Below are 19,859 nucleotides of genomic sequence, written 5' to 3'. Positions count from 1 at the left end.
CCTGTCCATACAGATGGACGGCAACTGCAATCCGCAGTGGAGCTGCTGCGAGGGATCAACAGGGGTGTTGATTTTGTCACAATGCAAATGGAGGCATGCCATGTTGCATTACAACACAATGAGGTAAGGGGTTTCTGTTTGTGTCTGTCTGTGATTGATTGGTTGAATACTTAATTGGCAATGATTGGTAATGATTAATGTCAATATGGTTTCATCCTCAGATTGGAAGACGCCCTGCATTGCAGCACTTCTTGCGGTAAACCGAAAAATCGATAACTTAAAAAGGCGAAACTGGGTAAGCTAAAACCATTCTATTTTGTGGGTTTTATTATCTGAACTGGGGCCATGATTAAGAGGGACGGCCGGGGGCATTCGTCTTGCATCTCTAAGAGGTTAAATTCCAGTAAAATAGGATACTGTCCCCATTGACCATTTGATACTATTGCCAGAAAAAACTATTCAGACCATTGTTATCAATGTGTACATTAGCTGTATTGTGCTGATATTCTTTTGGATCACTCTGTGTATGTGTGATACATTTACATAGGCAGTTTTGTTGACACTATTATCCTGAGTACTTTCCTTTATTTCTGCCTTTCTTTCTCCTCTTTCCCCTCTTTCACCCACAGGCAGGAGACTGTGGAGGAGGATGTTGTGAAAGAAGGGGAGAAGAAGAAAAAGAAAGAGAAAGAGAAAAACCTAGAAGAGGAAATGATAGAGGTGGTAGAGGAGAAGGTGGTGAACGAAGGTGCCGGTGGGGAGAAAAAGATAAAGAGGCTTTAATGGGTTAAAATGAGTTGGCGGTGTAGCTGATGCTATTACCCTGAGTAACTTGTATCTTTCCCTCTTTCTTTCTGTCTCCTCTTTCCCATCGAAAGACGAGGGGGATCTGAGAAGCTGGAATCAAGTTAAGAACTTGCAGAAACACGTTACGGATTTGAGCAAACAACTGCCACAATATATCTCAAGGATAAGCCCCCTGGCTGTCGGGAACCAGGGAGAAGCCGACATAATGAACGTGCTCCTCGATCGGCTTATCGAGGTGCTCGATTATGTCCTCCGTGAAGTGGCCGAACACTACCAGGCGTTTGGGCCGCAGCGGCATCATTATTAGAGGATGAAGGTAAGGTCAACTTTATGGGTGGCTGAAATAATATTACAATATTTTTTAAGGCATGAATATGGTAAATATATAGAATATTTAGTGGCTTGTATTTGTCACAGAGCAAATGGAATTGTGCTATATTGGATGAAGATACTTTGAGAAGGTAAGGGGTGTCCGTCTGTCTGTCTGTGATTAATTGAATACTTAACAGTCAAGCTGTATTGTGCATATATTCTTTTAGAGCTCTGTGTGTGTGATACATTTACATACTGTAGGTGATTTGACCAGGGATGTTGCAGACCACCTCGTTTGGCTTACACAGTATGTGAATACAGGGATAAACCCAGACCATACATGTTGTGAAAGAAGGGGAGAAGAAGAAGAAAAAGAAAGAGAAAAACCTGGAAAAGGAAATGATAGAGGTGATGATATTCGTTTAGATCTCTCTCTGTGTGTGATACATTTACATAGGAGATGTGACTCAGAATGTTAACAACCTCCTCGTTCATCTTACCCAATATGTGCGTGCGCTAAACCCTGTCCATACAGATGGACGGCAACTGCAACAGGGGTGTTGATTTTGTCACAATGCAAATGGAGGCATGCCATGTTGCATTACAACACAATGAGGTAAGGGGTTTCTGTTTGTGTCTGTCTGTGATTGATTGGTTGAATACTTAATTGGCAATGATTGGTAATGATTAATGTCAATATGGTTTCATCCTCAGATTGGAAGATGCCCTGCATTGCAGCACTTCTTGCGGTAAACCGAAAAATCGATAACTTAAAAAGGCGAAACTGGGTAAGCTAAAACCATTCTATTTTGTGGGTTTTATTATCTGAACTGGGGCCATGATTAAGAGGGACGGCCGGGGGCATTCGTCTTCCATCTCTAAGAGGTTAAATTCCAGTAAAATAGGATACTGTCCCCATTGACCATTTGATACTATTGCCAGAAAAAAACTATTCAGACCATTGTTATCAATGTGTACATTAGCTGTATTGTGCTGATATTCTTTTGGATCACTCTGTGTATGTGTGATACATTTACATAGGCAGTTTTGTTGACACTATTATCCTGAGTACTTTACTTTATTTCTGCCTTTCTTTCTCCTCTTTCCCCTCTCCAGAAGTCACCCACAGGCAGGAGACTGCGGAGGAGGATGTTGGGAAAGAAGGGGAGAAGAAGAAAAAGAAAGAGAAAGAGAAAAACCTGGAAGAGGAAATGATAGAGGTGGTAGAGGAGAAGGTGGTGAACGAAGGTGCCGGTGGGGAGAAAAAGATAAAGAAGAAAAATGTAACTACCGTAAGCACATTTACTCAAGTACTGTACTACAGTAAAAAAGTTGAGGTATTTTTACTTTACTGGAGTTTTACTTTACTTTACTGGCAGGAGACTGTGGCAGAATACCACAGAAGTGTACGCGCCTTACTGTCCAGTCTCCTAGCTGAAGTGAACAAGGTGAACATCACACGTTATTTGACTTTACGCTTCAATCCCGCACAACCATTGGGGAAATGATCTTCCACTGGTTGTAGTTCACATAATTTTAACTTTAAAATGTAGCACTTATAATGTAGGCAGATTCACATTTCCCACACACATTTACTGTAATGTCAGTAAGAAATACTGACATGTTTGCTCTTGGGCCCAGGTGATTCATCTTTTTTGTTTTATTTTATTAGAAATGTTATAGAGAGATTTAATTACACTTGACTTGGATAATTACATCCTCTACAATGTAAATGTTTTACAAGTTTTCATGCCAGCTGTCTTTTTCAGAACAGGTTTTAAATAGATTATGGTTGATAATGTTATATTTGAAATGATACTTTTCAACTCAACTGTCTCCTTCAATGCCATTAAGTTGGTTGTATTCATCTCGGTCATCTGATGTTTGACATTGGACCATAGAGGGCCTTTTATGCAGTTCAACAGTATTTTTTCTATAGTATATATACTATATCCATAGTATTTGGGAGAGATGTTTTTCATCTATCACTGAATGGATAAATCCCATTTCTAAATGACTGATGGCCCAGATTTAACTGTAAATGGAAAGAAAAAAGTTTTAGAGATAATTATTTTGTGGTAAAATTGTATTGTGTGCATTTTTGTTGTTATGCTGACAAATATGTTGGATTTTGATGTTCCTGTTTTTCCCAAGGTCGGAGATAAGACTTTTCTAAGTGGGATGGTGGTGAAATGTTTCACCGGTTCTTGTCGGCCAAAATGAGAACGGGGTTAAATGTAGCTGTTAGCTTTACTAGACTGTGTTCCTCATGCCCTTATAGTGCCTTCTCTTGTTCAGGAACACGAGTTGTGAGGTTATTCGTTTGTTTAATAGCCAGTTCATTTGAAAGTAGTTGGCATGTTCAAAATTGGTTAGTCCTAAACATTTGTCATCCTGTCATGTTGTGTTGTGTTGTGTTGCCTTTGCACTTGTAACTGCATAATTTAATTCCAACGAGGTGGGAAGTAGCCACTAGAAGACCATTTTAAAAGTGGTTCAGTTTGTCAACTCTACCAGCCACTTTGGCAGGTGCTTTTGAGGCCTAAGGAAGGCAAACTATACTAGCTGCTTAAAATGTATTAACAGGTTATGAGAGGTTAGACTTAATGTTGACAAAAGTTACACCCATAAATGCTACAAAATTAAACACTAGTATCTGCATCTGTACCAATAACATAGGAGTAGGATGAAAAAGTGATTTGTATTCAATTCAAAGATATTTTGAAGCTACTTGAAATTCAAGTAGTGAATGTTTACTTGAGTTCACCCTCCCTTTGGCAGGTAAAGCATAGCTTCCCACCTCATCTCTAAGTTGTCACTGCTTCAGCGAATTATTTGCAATATACTCTCAAGTCACCATACATGTAGATGTAGCTCTGTTATATATATATATATGCTATACCTTAAAATCAAAATAATTTGATAAAATTCAATAAACATTTTAAGACGTTATCATTTGCATATGTTGAGTATTTGCATGACAATGAAAATGATTCATGGGGTATTTGAGATTTGTCTTTTTCCCCAAGACCAAATAAATTCCCTGGGCCCAAGAGTTCAAAACTTATCTGAGTGGATCAGATTCAGGTTAATATAATTGGCCAATATGAACACATGGGGACATGAGCACATGACTGGAGCTCAACCAAACCACGAGAAAATCAAAGCGACGACGTCCGCTTTTTTTGGCCAGTTGTATGGACATCGTCGTGACGAGAATCTACGGACTGCTTAAGTCGAGCTTAACTGTATTCCATTTGTTTCAATAAATGGTTAAATCTACTTTGACGTGAGTGTTTCTGATTGAATTGGCGTTGTTTTAATGTTAAATGCTATCGCTTGTGGCTCTCTCAGTCTCAGCCTCTTTCATTGTAGTGGTTTGTGTTTCACTTTCTTCCAGTCTAGCACAGCAGCCACTGGAGCGTGATTTGGGAGCGTACAGGCGCTGGACTCCAAACCACGCACCCCCCCCCCCTGATCATATTGTTCAAAAGATATTATATATATAAATATATATATTAGAAAGATTATAAAGATGTTTTGCTATTGCTTTCAAGATGCGCAGAGTGCAAGAAAGAAGAAATCAGTAAGCTTTTCATGGGTAAGCTTAAAAACCCTTAGCCACACTAACACGATTTTTGGAGGAGTGGGTCTTCAAATGTCTGATAGTCGCATTCAACTGTAGGATTAATAATGTCAAAATGGGTTTATCCTCAGATTAGAATATGCCCTGGCAACCTTTGTTTGGTTAAAATTAAAACCTTTAGCTAAAATATCATACTGTCTACTTTTTTCCTATTTTTTAACTTTTGCCATTTGTCTTTGTTCTGCAGTTTGTTTCTGCAAGAGAAAAATAACTAATGAATGAACTAACTGAATTTGTGATCAGTGAAAGTAGCTGGAATGATAATGAAGGGGAAAAAACGACGTTTTGACATCACTTGATATGGTAACAGGAGTTACATAACAAAGCGTCACAGATAAATGATAATGTTGTGATAATCGCATTGTACATTGTCAGCAGCACTATCAGCACCATGATACTGTTGCCCTCTCGTTTCAGTCAGATAGCGAGCGCATTCACACACTTAACCCATTAAGACCTGGAACTGTGTCATTTTTTGATTTGAGCTAAAAAAGCATTATTTTACACTTTGGGCTATTCAAAAATAGCAGATATAAAAGCTCATATGAGCTTGTAGATCTGCTATTTTTGAAAAATCGTGAAAATGTGTGCACATCTTTGAATATATATTGTTTTAAAGCGAACATTTTTAACTCAAATCTTTGTTTCTGGGGGTCCCTGGAGCAAAATATTTTGATGGGGGTCCGCGGCCAAAAACATATAACTTTGGGGGTCCTTGACATGAAAAAGATTGAGCACCACTGATATAGAAACATGCGTTTTTCAGAATACAGTTGAGATTTAGGAGACATGTAGAATCGGCTTCAGGTCTCAATGGGTATTTGTATTTGACAGTATTTGTTTCGTATCTGGTGTCAACACCATGTATGCTATGCAACACGGAAGGTAGAATGTAGAGTAGTTGATGTTCCATATATATATATATATATATATATATATATATATATATATATATATATATATATATATTTCATGTGTTCAAATAAAAAGGTTTTGCTAAAAGATTAACTTGTAATGATTAATGATTCCAATACAGTTTTCTTCTCATATTGGAAGAGAAAGAGGAGCTCTGCTGTAGCCTGCTTGCCCTAACCTGCTTTGTCTAATGTGAATGATTCCTTAACCAGTAGGATGTTATCAAAAAGTGGGTCATAGATTAACACCTGGGACAGGGAAACTATTTGATATACTACGATTCTAATTAAATGACATGAGTTGCTATTGAATAGTGGCACACCAGGCTTCAGCCACTTGTATTTGTCAGTGGAAGGGAGGTAGAGGCAGGGTTATAGTCAACTGAAACTAACTAATGAAAACTAGAATTGGACAAAACTGTTTTAGTGAAATAAAAATGAGGCTTTACAAAACTAGCAAACTAAAATCAGAGAAAACTAAGCTTTTTGAAAAAATAAAACTAGCAAACAGTCAGTAGAAACTGAAAAAGGTGTGTTGGTAAGAGATGTCCACTTTACGGTTTCCTCTCCACTGGATGAAACGCATGCTGACCAGTAGAGGTGATTTGTGATGTTCTTCTTTCAGGAGTTGACCTATAACTGCAGTCCTGTCATCTGGGAGATGTCATCAACCTTCATGGTGAGAGCTGAGAAAAGTTTGAAAAGATGTAAAAGATTAATTACACAGTGGGGGTTAATCTGGCACAAGATTAGCTGTTAAATCAAATTAAATCAAACTAAACTGCCCACAACCGCATTCGTGGAATGAGCAACGGAGCTAAACGTGTGGGTAGTAGTGGCCACAAAACATTTACTCTGGGACAGCTACACCATGAATCTGATGGACTAGAGCTACCATGATTCATACGTGCCTTACCTGTCAACCACTGCCATCTACAGACCAATGGAAGGTAATGCATCCAGCATTGCCTTAATGGGAATGTCTAACATGTGTTTTGGTGCATACCTTGATGAATGATGTCTTTCTCCATTGCTGTTCTTCAAGTTCTTCATTATGCTCCATTCTGCACTGCACCAGTATATCAAACAAAGTAAGAAAAGGGACTACAGTTAGGTTAATAAGACAATTCTACACCACTATGTGCCTTATGTGACAAACATAAAAGTCTTTTTGCATAATGCGTTATTTGTGCTATTCAAAACAAAATATATATGTGTGTGTGCGTGTGTGGTCAGTCTGTTTTGAGGGACCTGCCAGCACACACCTGCTGAGAGGTGTGTGACTGGCCCACAGCTGCTGGCAGGTGTGAGCATGGGTTTTGCAACTTTGTTGGGTTTGTGTATGCTTCAAGCGGCAACATTGTCCCATGGAAATATGCCATGTTTGTTCCTTCAGGATAAGGCCCGTGGCAATGGGTCAAGTGGAAGCTGGTGTTCCGTTATGCAGCATTATTTGATGTCAGCCCTGGTACCATTTACAAACGTAGGACCAAGTTCTATGAGACTGGTGAAGTCAAAGGAAGACAACAACCCAAGAAGACCTGTTCTCGGTTTTCTTCAGAGATTTGCAGGCAAGATTTGCACAACGGTACCACAGACAGATGTCAAAGTTGAAGGACCCATGCTCAGGTGCCAGTCACACACCTGTGACTGGAACACACCTGCCTGCAAATGGTACCAGGGCTGACACCAAATAATGCATAATCTGCATAACGGAACACCACACCTCTCGTGTGTCCAAGCAGCAACACTGCCCCCATGAAAAGATTCCACGTTTGTCCCTTCAGGATAAGGCCTGTGCAATAGGGGGCAAGTGAAGCTGGTGAAGGTCGCTCAAAACAAGAGCGATTACCAACAGAAGCATATTGGGGGATTTTGGCAAATTTTTGGGGGCGCTACCCACACGTTTAGCTGTGTTGCTCATTCCACAAATCCACGATCCTCACAAGCTGTACTGTGAGAGACTACCAGGTTCATTCCCCTCCGCTTCACAAGGAGACAACAGAATGGTTCAGTGATACCTGTGGTAGTACTGACCTCACTTCCTCCCACTATAAAAATAGGACTGGATTCACATTCTCCCTTTGTCTCCAAACACATGGACAGCCAGCCTGTGTATCGCTGATGTACGTCATGAGTCTGTTGAACTTGGTTTAATGTAAGTTCCAGTGTTTTACTGCTAGTGATGTGGATTATATTTAAGAATTGATGAATTTGATTTAAATGGATATTTAGATGTGTTTAATTATAATTTGTTTCTTTGTGTCTTTGTTTAGAACCATGGCAATCATCATGAAAACCCAATGTCAACACTAATACATTATTCGGCTAAATAATCTGGATATTTGATTGCAACCCTTTGTTTCCTGGTGGTTTGTGGCTCCAGTTTGAACTTTAAATCCTAACATGTACCTCGTTGTAAAGGTGACTAATCAACGATAAAAATGATATAAAAATACAATATTTTTGTGGGCAGTTTATAATGTCCATAATATCCTACCTTTACATACCTGTAAATACCACACATCACAAAAGTGGTAAATGGTGTTGAACCGGGCTGTGTCAGTCTGCCATTAGATCTTTCAGACTTCGGATCAGCCCTTCCTTTTCCATACAGACACTGATTCCCACTTCATTGGCCTGTGTAACACACACACACACACACACACACACACACACACACACACACACACACACACACACACACACACACACACACACACACACACACACACACACACACACACACACACACACACACACACACACACACACACACACACAGTTGGATACTTTATTTTGTAGTGTTCTTCCTAGTGCTTCCTGTCTGACCTAGTTGTTGCTACCTGTCTTGTCTCACCTTGTCTGTAATTGCAAATGGAGTTCACCTGTGTCTTTTTTAGTCCTGTGTCTATTTAAGCCCTGTGTTAGTGTGTGCGTGCCTTGCCAGGTTATTAGTTGTCATCTCTGAGTATGTCTGTTCCAGTTCTGTATCTACATGTCATTAGTTTAGTGTTTCCCAGGTTGCGTCCTTGTGTTTCCTGTTCATTTCTTAATAAATACCCTTGAATTTAGACTGCTCGAATTGACTGCTCTGCCTCTGTGCTTGGGTCCAACAATCCTGTCTCACACCGTGGCATACACACAGTGGGGCGGATAAGATCTGCTTCCTTGGTGTAGGTCTGCTCACTAATAACACATTTTCTCGTTTATACAATATATTTACCTGTTTGTGGTGAGATGAGATCCATCATCGAGTCAAAGGCTGGTGAGCACCATCTGTGAGATACCATTTCCCTCTGGTTTCAGATTCCAGTCCCTCGATCAGGTGACGGTCGGTCTGAACGCCATCTATGCAACACAAAAGGCAGAATGTAGGCTACAGTTAGTTGAGGTAGGGTAAGTGATTTACTTTGGTTAAAATAAGTGTTAAATAGCTCTATATTCTGATTGTACAAAGAAGTCTCCCATGTCTCTCCAGCTCTTAAACAGAAAATGCATTTTTCAGTGCCCTCACCTGATTGTCTTAAATTTTGTCACCTACCTGGAAATGTACTATATTCTGTTTACTGAAGAGCTGGAGAGACCCCTGTGACCGAACAAACGCTCTGTAGCAATGATTACTATCGGATTATAGTACTTTAACCTTTTTAACAAAAAATATCACTTACCCTACCAAGCACGTGTTTTCGATTGTGCCATTCTTGTGAAGGTTCTTCTCACATGCATTGAGCACCTGTAATGCAAAATAAAGTACCTCTGTTCAGTGGTGGAAAAAGTACTCAAATGTTTTAAGTCAAAGTATCAATACAGCAATGTAAAACAAGTAAGAGTCCAGAATTGAAAATGTACTGGAGTATTGGTATTTTTTTTTAACTACAATAAATTATATAAACGTCCTTGTTAGCATCCATTTGCTGTAATCTTTTTAAATGCCCATGAATTGTCCATCAATGAAATGATGTCCATTTTCAAGTTGCATAATCACTATCCATGTTTCACATGACGCTCGTCTGTCACAAGCGTCATGGCGCAACTTGTTCCTGGTTTTTGATTTTTTTTTCCCATTTACACCCCGTACATCTACATAAACGTTCAGCTTTCATATATAAAGTGCTGACCGCACGGCCATGGATATAACACGTTAAAACACCCGGGTCTAAGTACCCGTATCTTCCGTATTGTTCAACAAAAAGCATTTTAATCTTATCGGTGGACATTTTCTGATGGACTTCTAATGTATCAGAGTGCAGTACACCTCTCAACCGATAGGGTCATGTAGTTGAAAGCATGGCAAAAAAACGGAGACATGGCCACCGATCGCATTAAAATGCTTTTTATTGAACGATACGGAAGATACGGGTACTTAGACCCAGGCGTTTTAACTTGTTACATCCGTGGCCGTGGGGTCAGCACTTTACATTTGAAATCTGAACTTTATGTAGCTGTACGGGAGAAAATGGAGAGAATTCAAAAACCAGGAACAAGTTGCGCCATGACTGTCATGATATGACGGTCATGTTTCAGGGCTGCATAATCACACACAAATAACACATTGCAATAACAATCATGTGTACAGAAAAACAAAATGGTCAGTGACATACCGTGTGTGCCTTCTGCCCAGATTCTTCAGGAGTTACCGTTCTTTTGATCTGTATTTATATTATTTTGAGAGACTCTCACACAAAGAGCTCCTTCCCTCTGTTCGTTTGTCATGCTCAACTGGTGTTTACAATGTTGCTGTGATTGGTGTCACATGATATATAGCCTGGGCAGCGTTCCATTTTCGGGTATATGATCCGGTCGAGAGCGGAAGTAAAAAAAAAGAAAAAGTGGCCGGATGGGCAGAACCGGAGAGACGTCTCACCCCAAAATAGGTCCGTGCTAATAAAAATCCTTGATGCGGCATTGTTTAGCTTATTTTTTAAATGTAAATGTGCTTGCACTATCCGGAGACTATTTAGCGTCGGTATTATCCCACGGGGAAATTCTATTCCATTTAAATAGGGATTGGGGAACCAAAACAAAGCGGCACCGCAAAACCGGATGGGCAGAATCCGGAAAGAGGATTCTTTTTTCTTTTTTCTTTTCAGTAGGCGTGCTCTAGACCGGATGTTGTCTTCTGGAACGCAGACCAGGCTTTCCTCCGAGGTGGAAAGACTGGTGATGCGAGGTTACATGATATATACCCCTTCAACTGACCACAATGCAAAGAACAGTAGATGGCACTATCAATGGTGGAAAAAGTGCTCACATTTTTTACTTAAGTAAAAGTATCAATACTGCAATGCAGAAGTACTCTGTTACACGTAAAGGTCCGGAATTATAATATATTATATATTATAATGATATTATAATATTAAAATATACTTAAAGTAGAAAAGTAGAAAGTACTCATTATGCAGAATGTCCCATTTCACAAGTTTTCAAATGTGTAAATTGTATAAAAATCTTTTGAAAATAATAGAGTGCACAAATGGACCCATTTGGTTCCATTTGCGCACTCTGAGTTGAAAAGGTTTGTGTTTCTGGTCATTTCCACTCATTTTTATCTCCATGGCAAAGATAGAATGTTGACAAACATGTCCACCACAAGCCAGCATGGCGATGACCCCCTGAATTCAACCTATCTCTGGGACAGCTACCTACACCATGAATCTGATGGACTGGAGCTACCATGATTCTTACCTGTCAACTACTGCCATCTACAGACCAATGGAAAGTAGTGCATCCAGCATTGCGTGTCTTAATAAGAATGTCTAACTGTACATGTGTTTTGGTGCATTCTGCATACCTTGATGAATGATGTCTTTCAACATTGCTGTTCTTCAAATTATCATTATGCCCCATTCTGCACTGCACCAGTATATTTAAAGGGATTGTAGGGAACATTAAGCCTAAATTTAAAAAATATGTATATATATATTTTTTGCATTTTCTCCCCTCTATCAGCCACTATATAATGATGCTGGGGTGTTTTCCTTCATTGAAACACAGTCCTCTGTCTGAAATCCGTATTTTCCCTTCTGTTTATGTTCATGTTGTTTATGTCCGGGTCGTAAATTAACGCACGCATGTGCGTGTCCGTGCGCGTCCGTGCCCGTATCAACTTTTTACTTTCGGTTTTAAAACGCTCTCAAACTTCTTTTTTGAGGCACATAATTTACTTTTAAAAAATCGTTTGGATAGAATTTAGTTGTTTAGCTTCATATATGTGGTCAATTTATCATGAAAGAGCCTATTTAAAAATATAAATTCAGAGAACCGTAGGGTCGGGCATTTCCGCGAATTGTATCCGCATAAGGCAACCTATTTTGGGCATGACTCATTTAAAAACTCCCTCCTGCGTCACCCCCTGGTGGTCGGGGAAAAGAACTGCTGGAGGGGCGGTGTTTGACAACAGTTTTTTTCTTTGATTATGTCTGAACTCCCTACAATGCCTTTAACAAAGTAAGAAAAGGGACTACAGTTAGGTTAATAAGACCCTTTCTACACCACTATGTCTATTAGTCTATGAACCTTATGAGAAACATAAATGTCCATCTCAATCCTTTTGACTCCTGCACTTATAGAACTGTTTACTTGTTACTGTTTGTGATTGAACACAATGAAAACATAATTCACAAGATTCATGTCTCGAGAATAATGTAAAACACAAAATAGCACATATCTTCACATGTATAGGCTACTGTATAATTCTTAGAATCAACTTTATAGTCACATTCAATGTTTACAGGTGTAAAACAGTTTGTGAAATTAGTTTTTGTGCAAGCTCCATTGTTTGTTATGTCCATAAAAGATTATTAATTAATATTAAGATTAACAACACTTATACAAAAGAACACCCCATTAGGATTAAAGGGGCGTCTACACATTCCAGTATATCTGAATAAAAGGAGAAAGACTATTAGACCAATATTAAACTTAAAAACAAAACTGGAGAAAACTGGGGCTCAGGGCACAGCGTTTAAATGGTGTGATCACAACCAACAATCAAAGTCTCATCAAACAAGCATAAACACCTGGTATGCATGCATATTACTTAGCCTCTTATTGGATAACAGACCAATGAGGGCAAGACAGGTCAGGTGTATATGCTAGTATTTGATTGTCAGACACTACACAAACGCCCTCTGCTAGTACTGCGGTTGCGAAGTGATGGTGTGTTCAAGAGTTTGATTGATTGATGTACTTTATTTAGTAAGACATGAGAACAACAGAACATGAAAGTACAAATTCACAATACAAGGTCTAGAGGAAACCGTAAATCCCATTCACTTCAATGTAAACATGTAAAAATGTAATAAAAAAATCTAAAAACATTGTTTGTGTCTAATGTTCTCGTCTGTGATTGTTACCAATATGTTTTACTGCACCAATTAGGGGGGGGGGGGGGGGGGTGTTCCTTGAGAGCATTCTAGGGGGGGGGGGGGGGGGGGGGGGGTGGTGTTCCTTGAGAGCATTATAGGGGGTACCCAGCTAAATAAAACTGATAGTTAGGACCAAATGGACCCTGACGGACGGGCCTGTAACTACGAGAGTGTACAAATGGAACCAAATGGACCCATATGTACACTCTCTGAGTTAAGGGTCCCACAGGAAATGGGGGCGGGGGGAGTGCGTGCTGAGAGAAACCGTGCCGTTTAAAGGAGCTACACCATGAATTTAAAAAATAATAATAATATTTGATATCATATTGTTTATGTCCCTCAAACGTTTTTCAAAAGGTTTGAGCCTAAATCAAGGCTCAGATATACTCATTCCAACTAATTTCTCTCTGGCTTATAAAGCACTTTCACCTGCAATACCACATTGTCCTGTTTGGCACGGGGCGCTATTGAGCCAGTTTGTATGCATGTTATGTCCTGGTTCTGTGTGGAAAAAGTAAAAAAAAAAAAATAAGAAAAAAAATTAAAAAAAATTAAAATTAAAAAAAACTTTTTTTTGTTTTTTTTTTATTTTTATTTTTTGGTTAGAACTGAAAAACGTGAGGAATTGTTCCCAGACGTGACGTAGGGTGGGGGAACAAATCTGACGGACTGTTTTCAGACCAATTTACATGAGGGGGGGGGGGGGGGGGGGGGGTGGTGGTGTTCCTTGAGAGCATTCTAGGGGGGGGGGGGGGGGGGGGGTGGTGGTGTTCCTTGAGAGCATTCTAGGGGGTACCCAGCTAAATAAAACTGATAGTTAGGACCAAATGGACCCTGACGGACGGGCCTGTAACTACGAGAGTGTACAAATGGAACCAAATGGACCCATATGTACACTCTCTGAGTTAAGGGTCCCACAGGAAATGGGGGCGGGGGGAGTGCGTGCTGAGAGAAACCGTGCCGTTTAACATGTAGAACCAAAAAGTCCTTGTCCTTGCGGTTTAACACCCTAGAAGAGAGTGTGGCAAATCACAATCGTGCACAGGCGCCAGGAGGGAACTGTGTGTGTGTGTGTGTGTGTGTGTGTGTGTGTGTGTGTGTGTGTGTGTGTGTGTGTGTGTGTGTGCGAGCGTGTGCTGTATGTTACGTGGGCGGGGGTTATTTGGGGGGGCAGAGGTGTCAGGCAGGCGTCGAAGGGAAAGACAACCAGTCTCTGGTGTCCACCTTCTGTCCTGTTCCGTCTTCTCTCGGCCCGCCTCCTCCGTTCGTCCGTCACTCACTCACTCACACACACACGCGCACGCACACGCACACACAGGCACGTACACACTCATACAATGCACGCAGTTAGGTCCTCATGTCCTTGTGAGTCAGGTGATCGCCGTCGACAACATCCACACTCACCCCTTCCTCTTCTCTGGGGGGGTTCAGCTTGTTGTACACGGCCTCGATCACACTGCGTCTGTGAACACACCAACCACACACAATCACTGCTTGGACGACACATACAATATTTGTCCTACATGTATACGCTCAGGGTTGGGATCCTTTAGGAACTGGATTCAATTCCTGTAGGGCAAATCAACAGTAGATTAAGTAGATTAACTATAATCCTATGATATTTAGTCAACTAGACTAACAGTAAAACATTTCAGATGACTAAAATATGACTAAAACTAAATTGGAATTTCATTCAAAAGACTATGATTAAAACTAAATCAAAATTTGCAGTCAAAATCAACCCTGATTCCTGCTGTATTACTTACTTGCTGGCCAGGCCTCCACCGGGCGGGAGGTTGGGGATGTTCTCAGGGTCAATGCTGCTCACAAAGTCCGCCAGGTCAGGGACTCCATCCTCCCCTCCGCTCCCCAGCAGCTCTACACACACACACACACACACACACACACACACACACACACACACACACACACACACACACACACACACACACACACGCGTTAAGTTTATTGGAGATAAACAAAGTCAAGTTCAGGTGTACTGTGCGTATTCAGCCTCAGACTGATATATCCTCCTGGGTCTTCCTTACCTTCAACCCTTTTCTCTATGTACTCATCCAGTTCCTTTTCTTTCCTCACGGCCTCCTCAGAGACCTTGGGAGCACCAGGTAAACACACCAGCACCACGCTCATATTGTCCTTGCTCCCCTGGAGAGAGAACAAAAGATAAGCATCAACTTGAGTTATACACAGGACACAATGTATTTTCTGCAATGGTGTAAAGTAACTAAGTGCAATTTTGAGGTATTTTTTACTTTACTGGAGTATTTCAAATGTTCAGTACTTTTACTTCGACTCCACTACATCTCAGAGGCAAATATTGTACTTAAAGTATCAATACTGCAATGTAGAAATACTCTGTTACAAGAAACAGTGTATTTCTACAGTGCAGTATTGATAATTTTACTTAAGTAAAACCTTGGAGTACTTTTTCCACCACTGATATTCTGCCATTTTCGCCGCACAACACCGGGTTACAACCAAGGATGGGACGATATGAAAATGACATGTCACGACGATTATTGTGGCAAAAATAATTGCGATATCGCCATAATCACAATTATGCTTAAAACTTAAAATGCCACTTTTGTTAACCACTTGAACCCTCAGCATCCCTATTCTGGGGGAAACAGCTGCAGGGAGATCAGAGGAGGGAGAGAGAGAGAGAGGAGAGGGGGCAAAGTGGTCAACAACAACGACACAGACATGATCCCAGCAGCACTCGGTGCCGCGCTATGAGCTTGTAGATCTGCTATTTTTGAACAGCCAAAGTATAAAATAATGGTTAAAGTGGTTACACAAGATGCGTTCCCGGTTGTTTTAATGGGTTAAAACAACATGTGTACATCATTCCCTACCTTGTGCAGGCACGTGTCCACCACCGCGTTGCAGACTTTCTCCAGGTCGTCGTACAGCTGTAGCCTCGAGTGCACGAACTCGCGCAGCTCCTCGTTGGACATCACGTCATAGATGCCGTCGCACGCCAGCACCACAAACTCGTCGGCCTCGGCCTCGCGCTCCATCACGCACACCTCGGGCTCGGGGCTCACCGGCTGCTCCGTGGGGCCCTTGCCGTCCACACGCTTGTAGTGGTAGTCCCCCAGGGCCCGGGACACGGCCAGGGAGCCGTTGACCCTATGGCCCTCGACCCAGCCGCCGGCGTTCTGGATGCGCTCCTTCTCCTTCTCGTTGTAGGGCTTGTGGTCCTCGGTGGAGAAGCCCACCCGGCTGTCTCGGCTCAGCACGGCCCGCGAGTCGCCGCAGTTCATGAAGTAGAGGTGGCTGGGGCTGAGCAGCACGCCGACCGCCGTGGAGCCGCTGCGGTCCTCCGGGCCCTGCTGTGGGTCCGAGAAGCTCCGCATGAACTCGTCGATCTTCAGGAAGCCCGACCGGATGCCGTCCTCCACGGTACCGGCGCCCCCCGAGCCGAAGTCGCTCCCCCCGGACAAGATGTGCTCCAGCAAGTGGCCGGAGCAGTAGTTGGCCACCCGGGAGCCGGCGTGGCCGTCGTACACGGCAAAGAAGGACCAGTCAGTGAGTCCGTGGGGGAGTCCCACAACGGCCGTGTGGGCGTCCTCCATATCTGGCCGCCAGCCCTGCATGGAGCTCAGGCCGTAGCGCAGCCCGTTGCCATCGCCGTGGGCGCTGTGCTTCTGACTGTGCAGCTGACCCATTACTGTCTACAGCTGCAGGGAGATCAGAGGAGGGAGAGAGATTTGATGAAATTTGATGAAATTTGATGACCAGTGGACCGGTCGACTGCGGTTCCGGTAGGAGACACAAAGGAGACTCTTTGTGTCTCCTACCGGAACCGCTGCCGGTAATCAAATTATTGGCTTAGGAAAGCGACAGAATTCAAGTCTCCAAGGGGTGACTAATTGCTCGAAAAAAAGGCATTTTGGGGTGAACTATCCCTTTAAAGTACCAAAATACTTACCAGGGTCTATACCAGGGTCATACTATACCAGGGTCAGTCCACCCTTAGGTGAACACGCACTGACCCTCTGCACCTTAATCCCCATGTATAACGCACAAACTTTTTTTGATTTTTTATTATTGCGCTCTTTTTCTCTCTAAGCACCTTAGCGTCTATAAGTATATCATGCACAGTATACATACATTGCTGCTATGCTCAGGCACCTTAGTTTGTCTCTTATCTCAGGTACTTTGTAAATATGTAGATAACTTGTTTTTGGCCTTCTATTGTTCTCTGTTGATCTCCTTCCCACTTAACCCCCTACCCCTCTTCTTTTTTCTCTCTCCCCACTCTTCTTTCTACGGAATTTAACGTTGTGATGGGAGTGTTGTACAAAAACGAATTTCACCCACTTTTTTACCTTGTAAACCTGTGATGTGACAATAAACCTGATTCTGATTCTGATTCTGGTTCTGAAAAGTCAAAGTACAGCTCTTAGCACAGCTCTTACATTTTGTACTTAAAGTAAAAGTGTAAATACTGCAATGTAGAAATACTCAGTTGCAAGTAAAAGTCCAAAAGTATTGGTATCAAAATGTAAGTAAAGTACCAGAAGTAGAGAGTATGAAGAATGTCCCATTTCACAAGTTTTCAAATGTATAAAAATATTTTGAAAATAAATAGCAGATCTACTAGCTCACAATGCGACGCATTGTGAGCTAGTAGATCAGCTATTTTCAAATGACCGAAATGTATAAAGGGTTAAGTGGTTAATGTATGTTTTGTGATAATAATCAAAATCTACAAAGTAACCTGTGTTTTAAAATAATCGTAGTGGAGTAAAAGTACAATATTTACCTTTGAGATGTAGTGGAGTAGAAGTAGTGGAAGTGGAAGAAGTAGTGGAGTAGAAGTAAAAGTACTGAAAATACTGAAAATTCTCCAGTAAAGTAAAAAAATACCTCAAAATTGTACTTAAGTAGAGTACTTGAGTAAATGTATTTAGTTACTTTACACCACTGTTAGGCACGATGCAAAAATGTATTAAAAGGTACAGGAAACCAACTTTTCGACAAGATAGTGTTCCTCAGGGTTCAACAGAAACTGAATGCAAGGAGATGCTCTTATATAGGGGATGGGACAAAGGTGATCTCATCTCATGGGAGTGTCCTCATCAATACCCATCAACATGGGTGGGGTTGATAATCCCATCACTGACAAGTCACCAACATACTATTTCACTATGCCAAAGTGAATTGTGCACGTTTCTTTCCATTTTTTCATTATTCATATTAAATATTTACTCCACTACTAAAATAGCAGATCTACAAGCTCACAACGCGTCACATTTTGAGCTTGTAGATCGTCTATTTTCAAATATCCAAAGTTTAAATAGGCCTGAAGTGGTTCATGTAGCTCATGTTTTGTAATAATAATCAAAATTTCCAAAGTAACTAGTAACTAAAGTTTTCAAATAATTGTAGTGGAGTAAAAGTGCAACATTTGTCTCTGAGATGTAGTGTCAGTAGAAGTAAAATGATCCAAAATTGTAAATCCTGGAAAGTAAAAGTACCTAGAAATTGTACTTAAGTACAGTACTTGAGTGAATGTACTTAGGCACTTTACATATTGGTATCATCAGAGGTTAAATAAGCTGTTGTCTGGGAGTTTCACTTAGTCCAACTTAAGCCCCATTTTATACATTGGCTATTAGAAAATAGCCAATCTACAAGCTCACAAGCTTGTAGGTCTGTTATTTTTGAAAATGACATTCCCAAACTAGGGACAACAGTTTTAATGTGGTCAAACTTTATTATTTTACATTGAGGCCTGATACGTCTTCCCTTCTGGGTTTGTTTGCAGGACTTCACAGGAAGTCGACTTGCTTTCTCTCCTCCGAATAAGGCCTCTGTATTTTATATTACATAATACATCATATTCAATCACTCCCACTCAAAATGTCAGCCATTTACACTGTGGAAATACTGTAATACCTTGAGATTGGACCTGCTCCTAAAATAAATAACCCCCAAGAACGGAATGAATTCAACTCTAATCGCCATGGTGGTTGAGCACATAGAGAATCCCCACAACTCCCGTTTCAAAGTAATGACAATGGGCCTCATGCAGCAACCATTCAAATTTCTTCTTAAACCCACTTAGACGTTTTTGTTTTTTTTATCCCGCGATTTTTGTGACCCATTTTTTTTCACCCGGTGCCAATTTCCTGGGCGCTACACCAGCCCTACACCAGCACTACACCAGTCCCCCACCTGGCCGAGCTCATGCTTCCTTCAGTGCATGAGAGCCAACTGACCTTCTTGTCACCTGACAGGGGGGAGTTTCCCTGGTAGGACGTAGCACGTGGAAGCACGTTTTTAAGAATATTTATATTTTGGTATACTCCAATGTTGTCTTAGCTGTGATCTGTTCTTAGGTAAGAACAGAATCTATGCACACTTTCTTAATAGGACATTTTTTTCTTAACCTCCTTATTTTCGAAACATTTTGATACATCTTGAAAACATTTCCCTAGCAGAACATTTTTTCAGGTGGGGGTCTGTCTGCAGCCAAATGCATGTCAATTTGGGGGTCCTTGACATGAAAATGTTTGAGAACAACTGCTTCAGAGTTTTCAACGGGTCTGAAATTACAATCTAACCCAAACGGACCCGGTTGAGTTGAAGCCCAAGTCCCATAACCCCCCACCCAACCCACCCTCATCGCCCCCCCCCCGATACCCCCACCCCCATATCCCCGACATTCGCCACACCCCCATTTTCCTGTCCCCTTCCTACCTGAAAGCCCCCCTATACCCACCCGTCACACCCATCCCCATACCCCCCACACAGCCCCCTACACCCCTCCTTGCACCA

At 41.4% G+C, this 19,859-nt stretch overlaps 1 protein-coding gene and 1 long non-coding RNA gene across 2 annotated transcripts; one reads left to right on the top strand and one right to left on the bottom strand.

The window, feature by feature from the left end:
- The first annotated feature begins 1,416 nt into the window (after positions 1–1,416).
- LOC311060475 lies at positions 1,417–1,907 on the top strand. Its single transcript, XR_014602264.1, has 3 exons — positions 1,417–1,527; positions 1,655–1,735; positions 1,834–1,907. It is a non-coding gene; the product is annotated as an uncharacterized lncRNA (long non-coding RNA).
- Positions 1,908–14,396: 12,489 nt separating this feature from the next.
- LOC311060204 (protein phosphatase 1B-like) lies at positions 14,397–16,741 on the bottom strand (the record flags this gene model as incomplete). Its single annotated transcript, XM_084078336.1, has 4 exons — positions 14,397–14,511; positions 14,816–14,927; positions 15,098–15,215; positions 15,926–16,741. 4 exons carry the CDS (start codon positions 16,739–16,741, stop codon positions 14,397–14,399), a joined length of 1,161 nt encoding a protein of 386 aa, XP_083934462.1.
- Between the last annotated feature and the right edge of the window lie 3,118 nt (positions 16,742–19,859).

The sequence above is a fragment of the Gymnoscopelus microlampas genome (genome assembly GCF_963454915.1).
Source record: "Gymnoscopelus microlampas genome assembly, chromosome: 14".
NCBI lineage: Eukaryota > Metazoa > Chordata > Actinopteri > Myctophiformes > Myctophidae > Gymnoscopelus > Gymnoscopelus microlampas.
The sequence above is the reverse complement of the archived record's forward strand: the minus strand, read 5'-3'. Positions and strand labels throughout refer to the sequence as shown.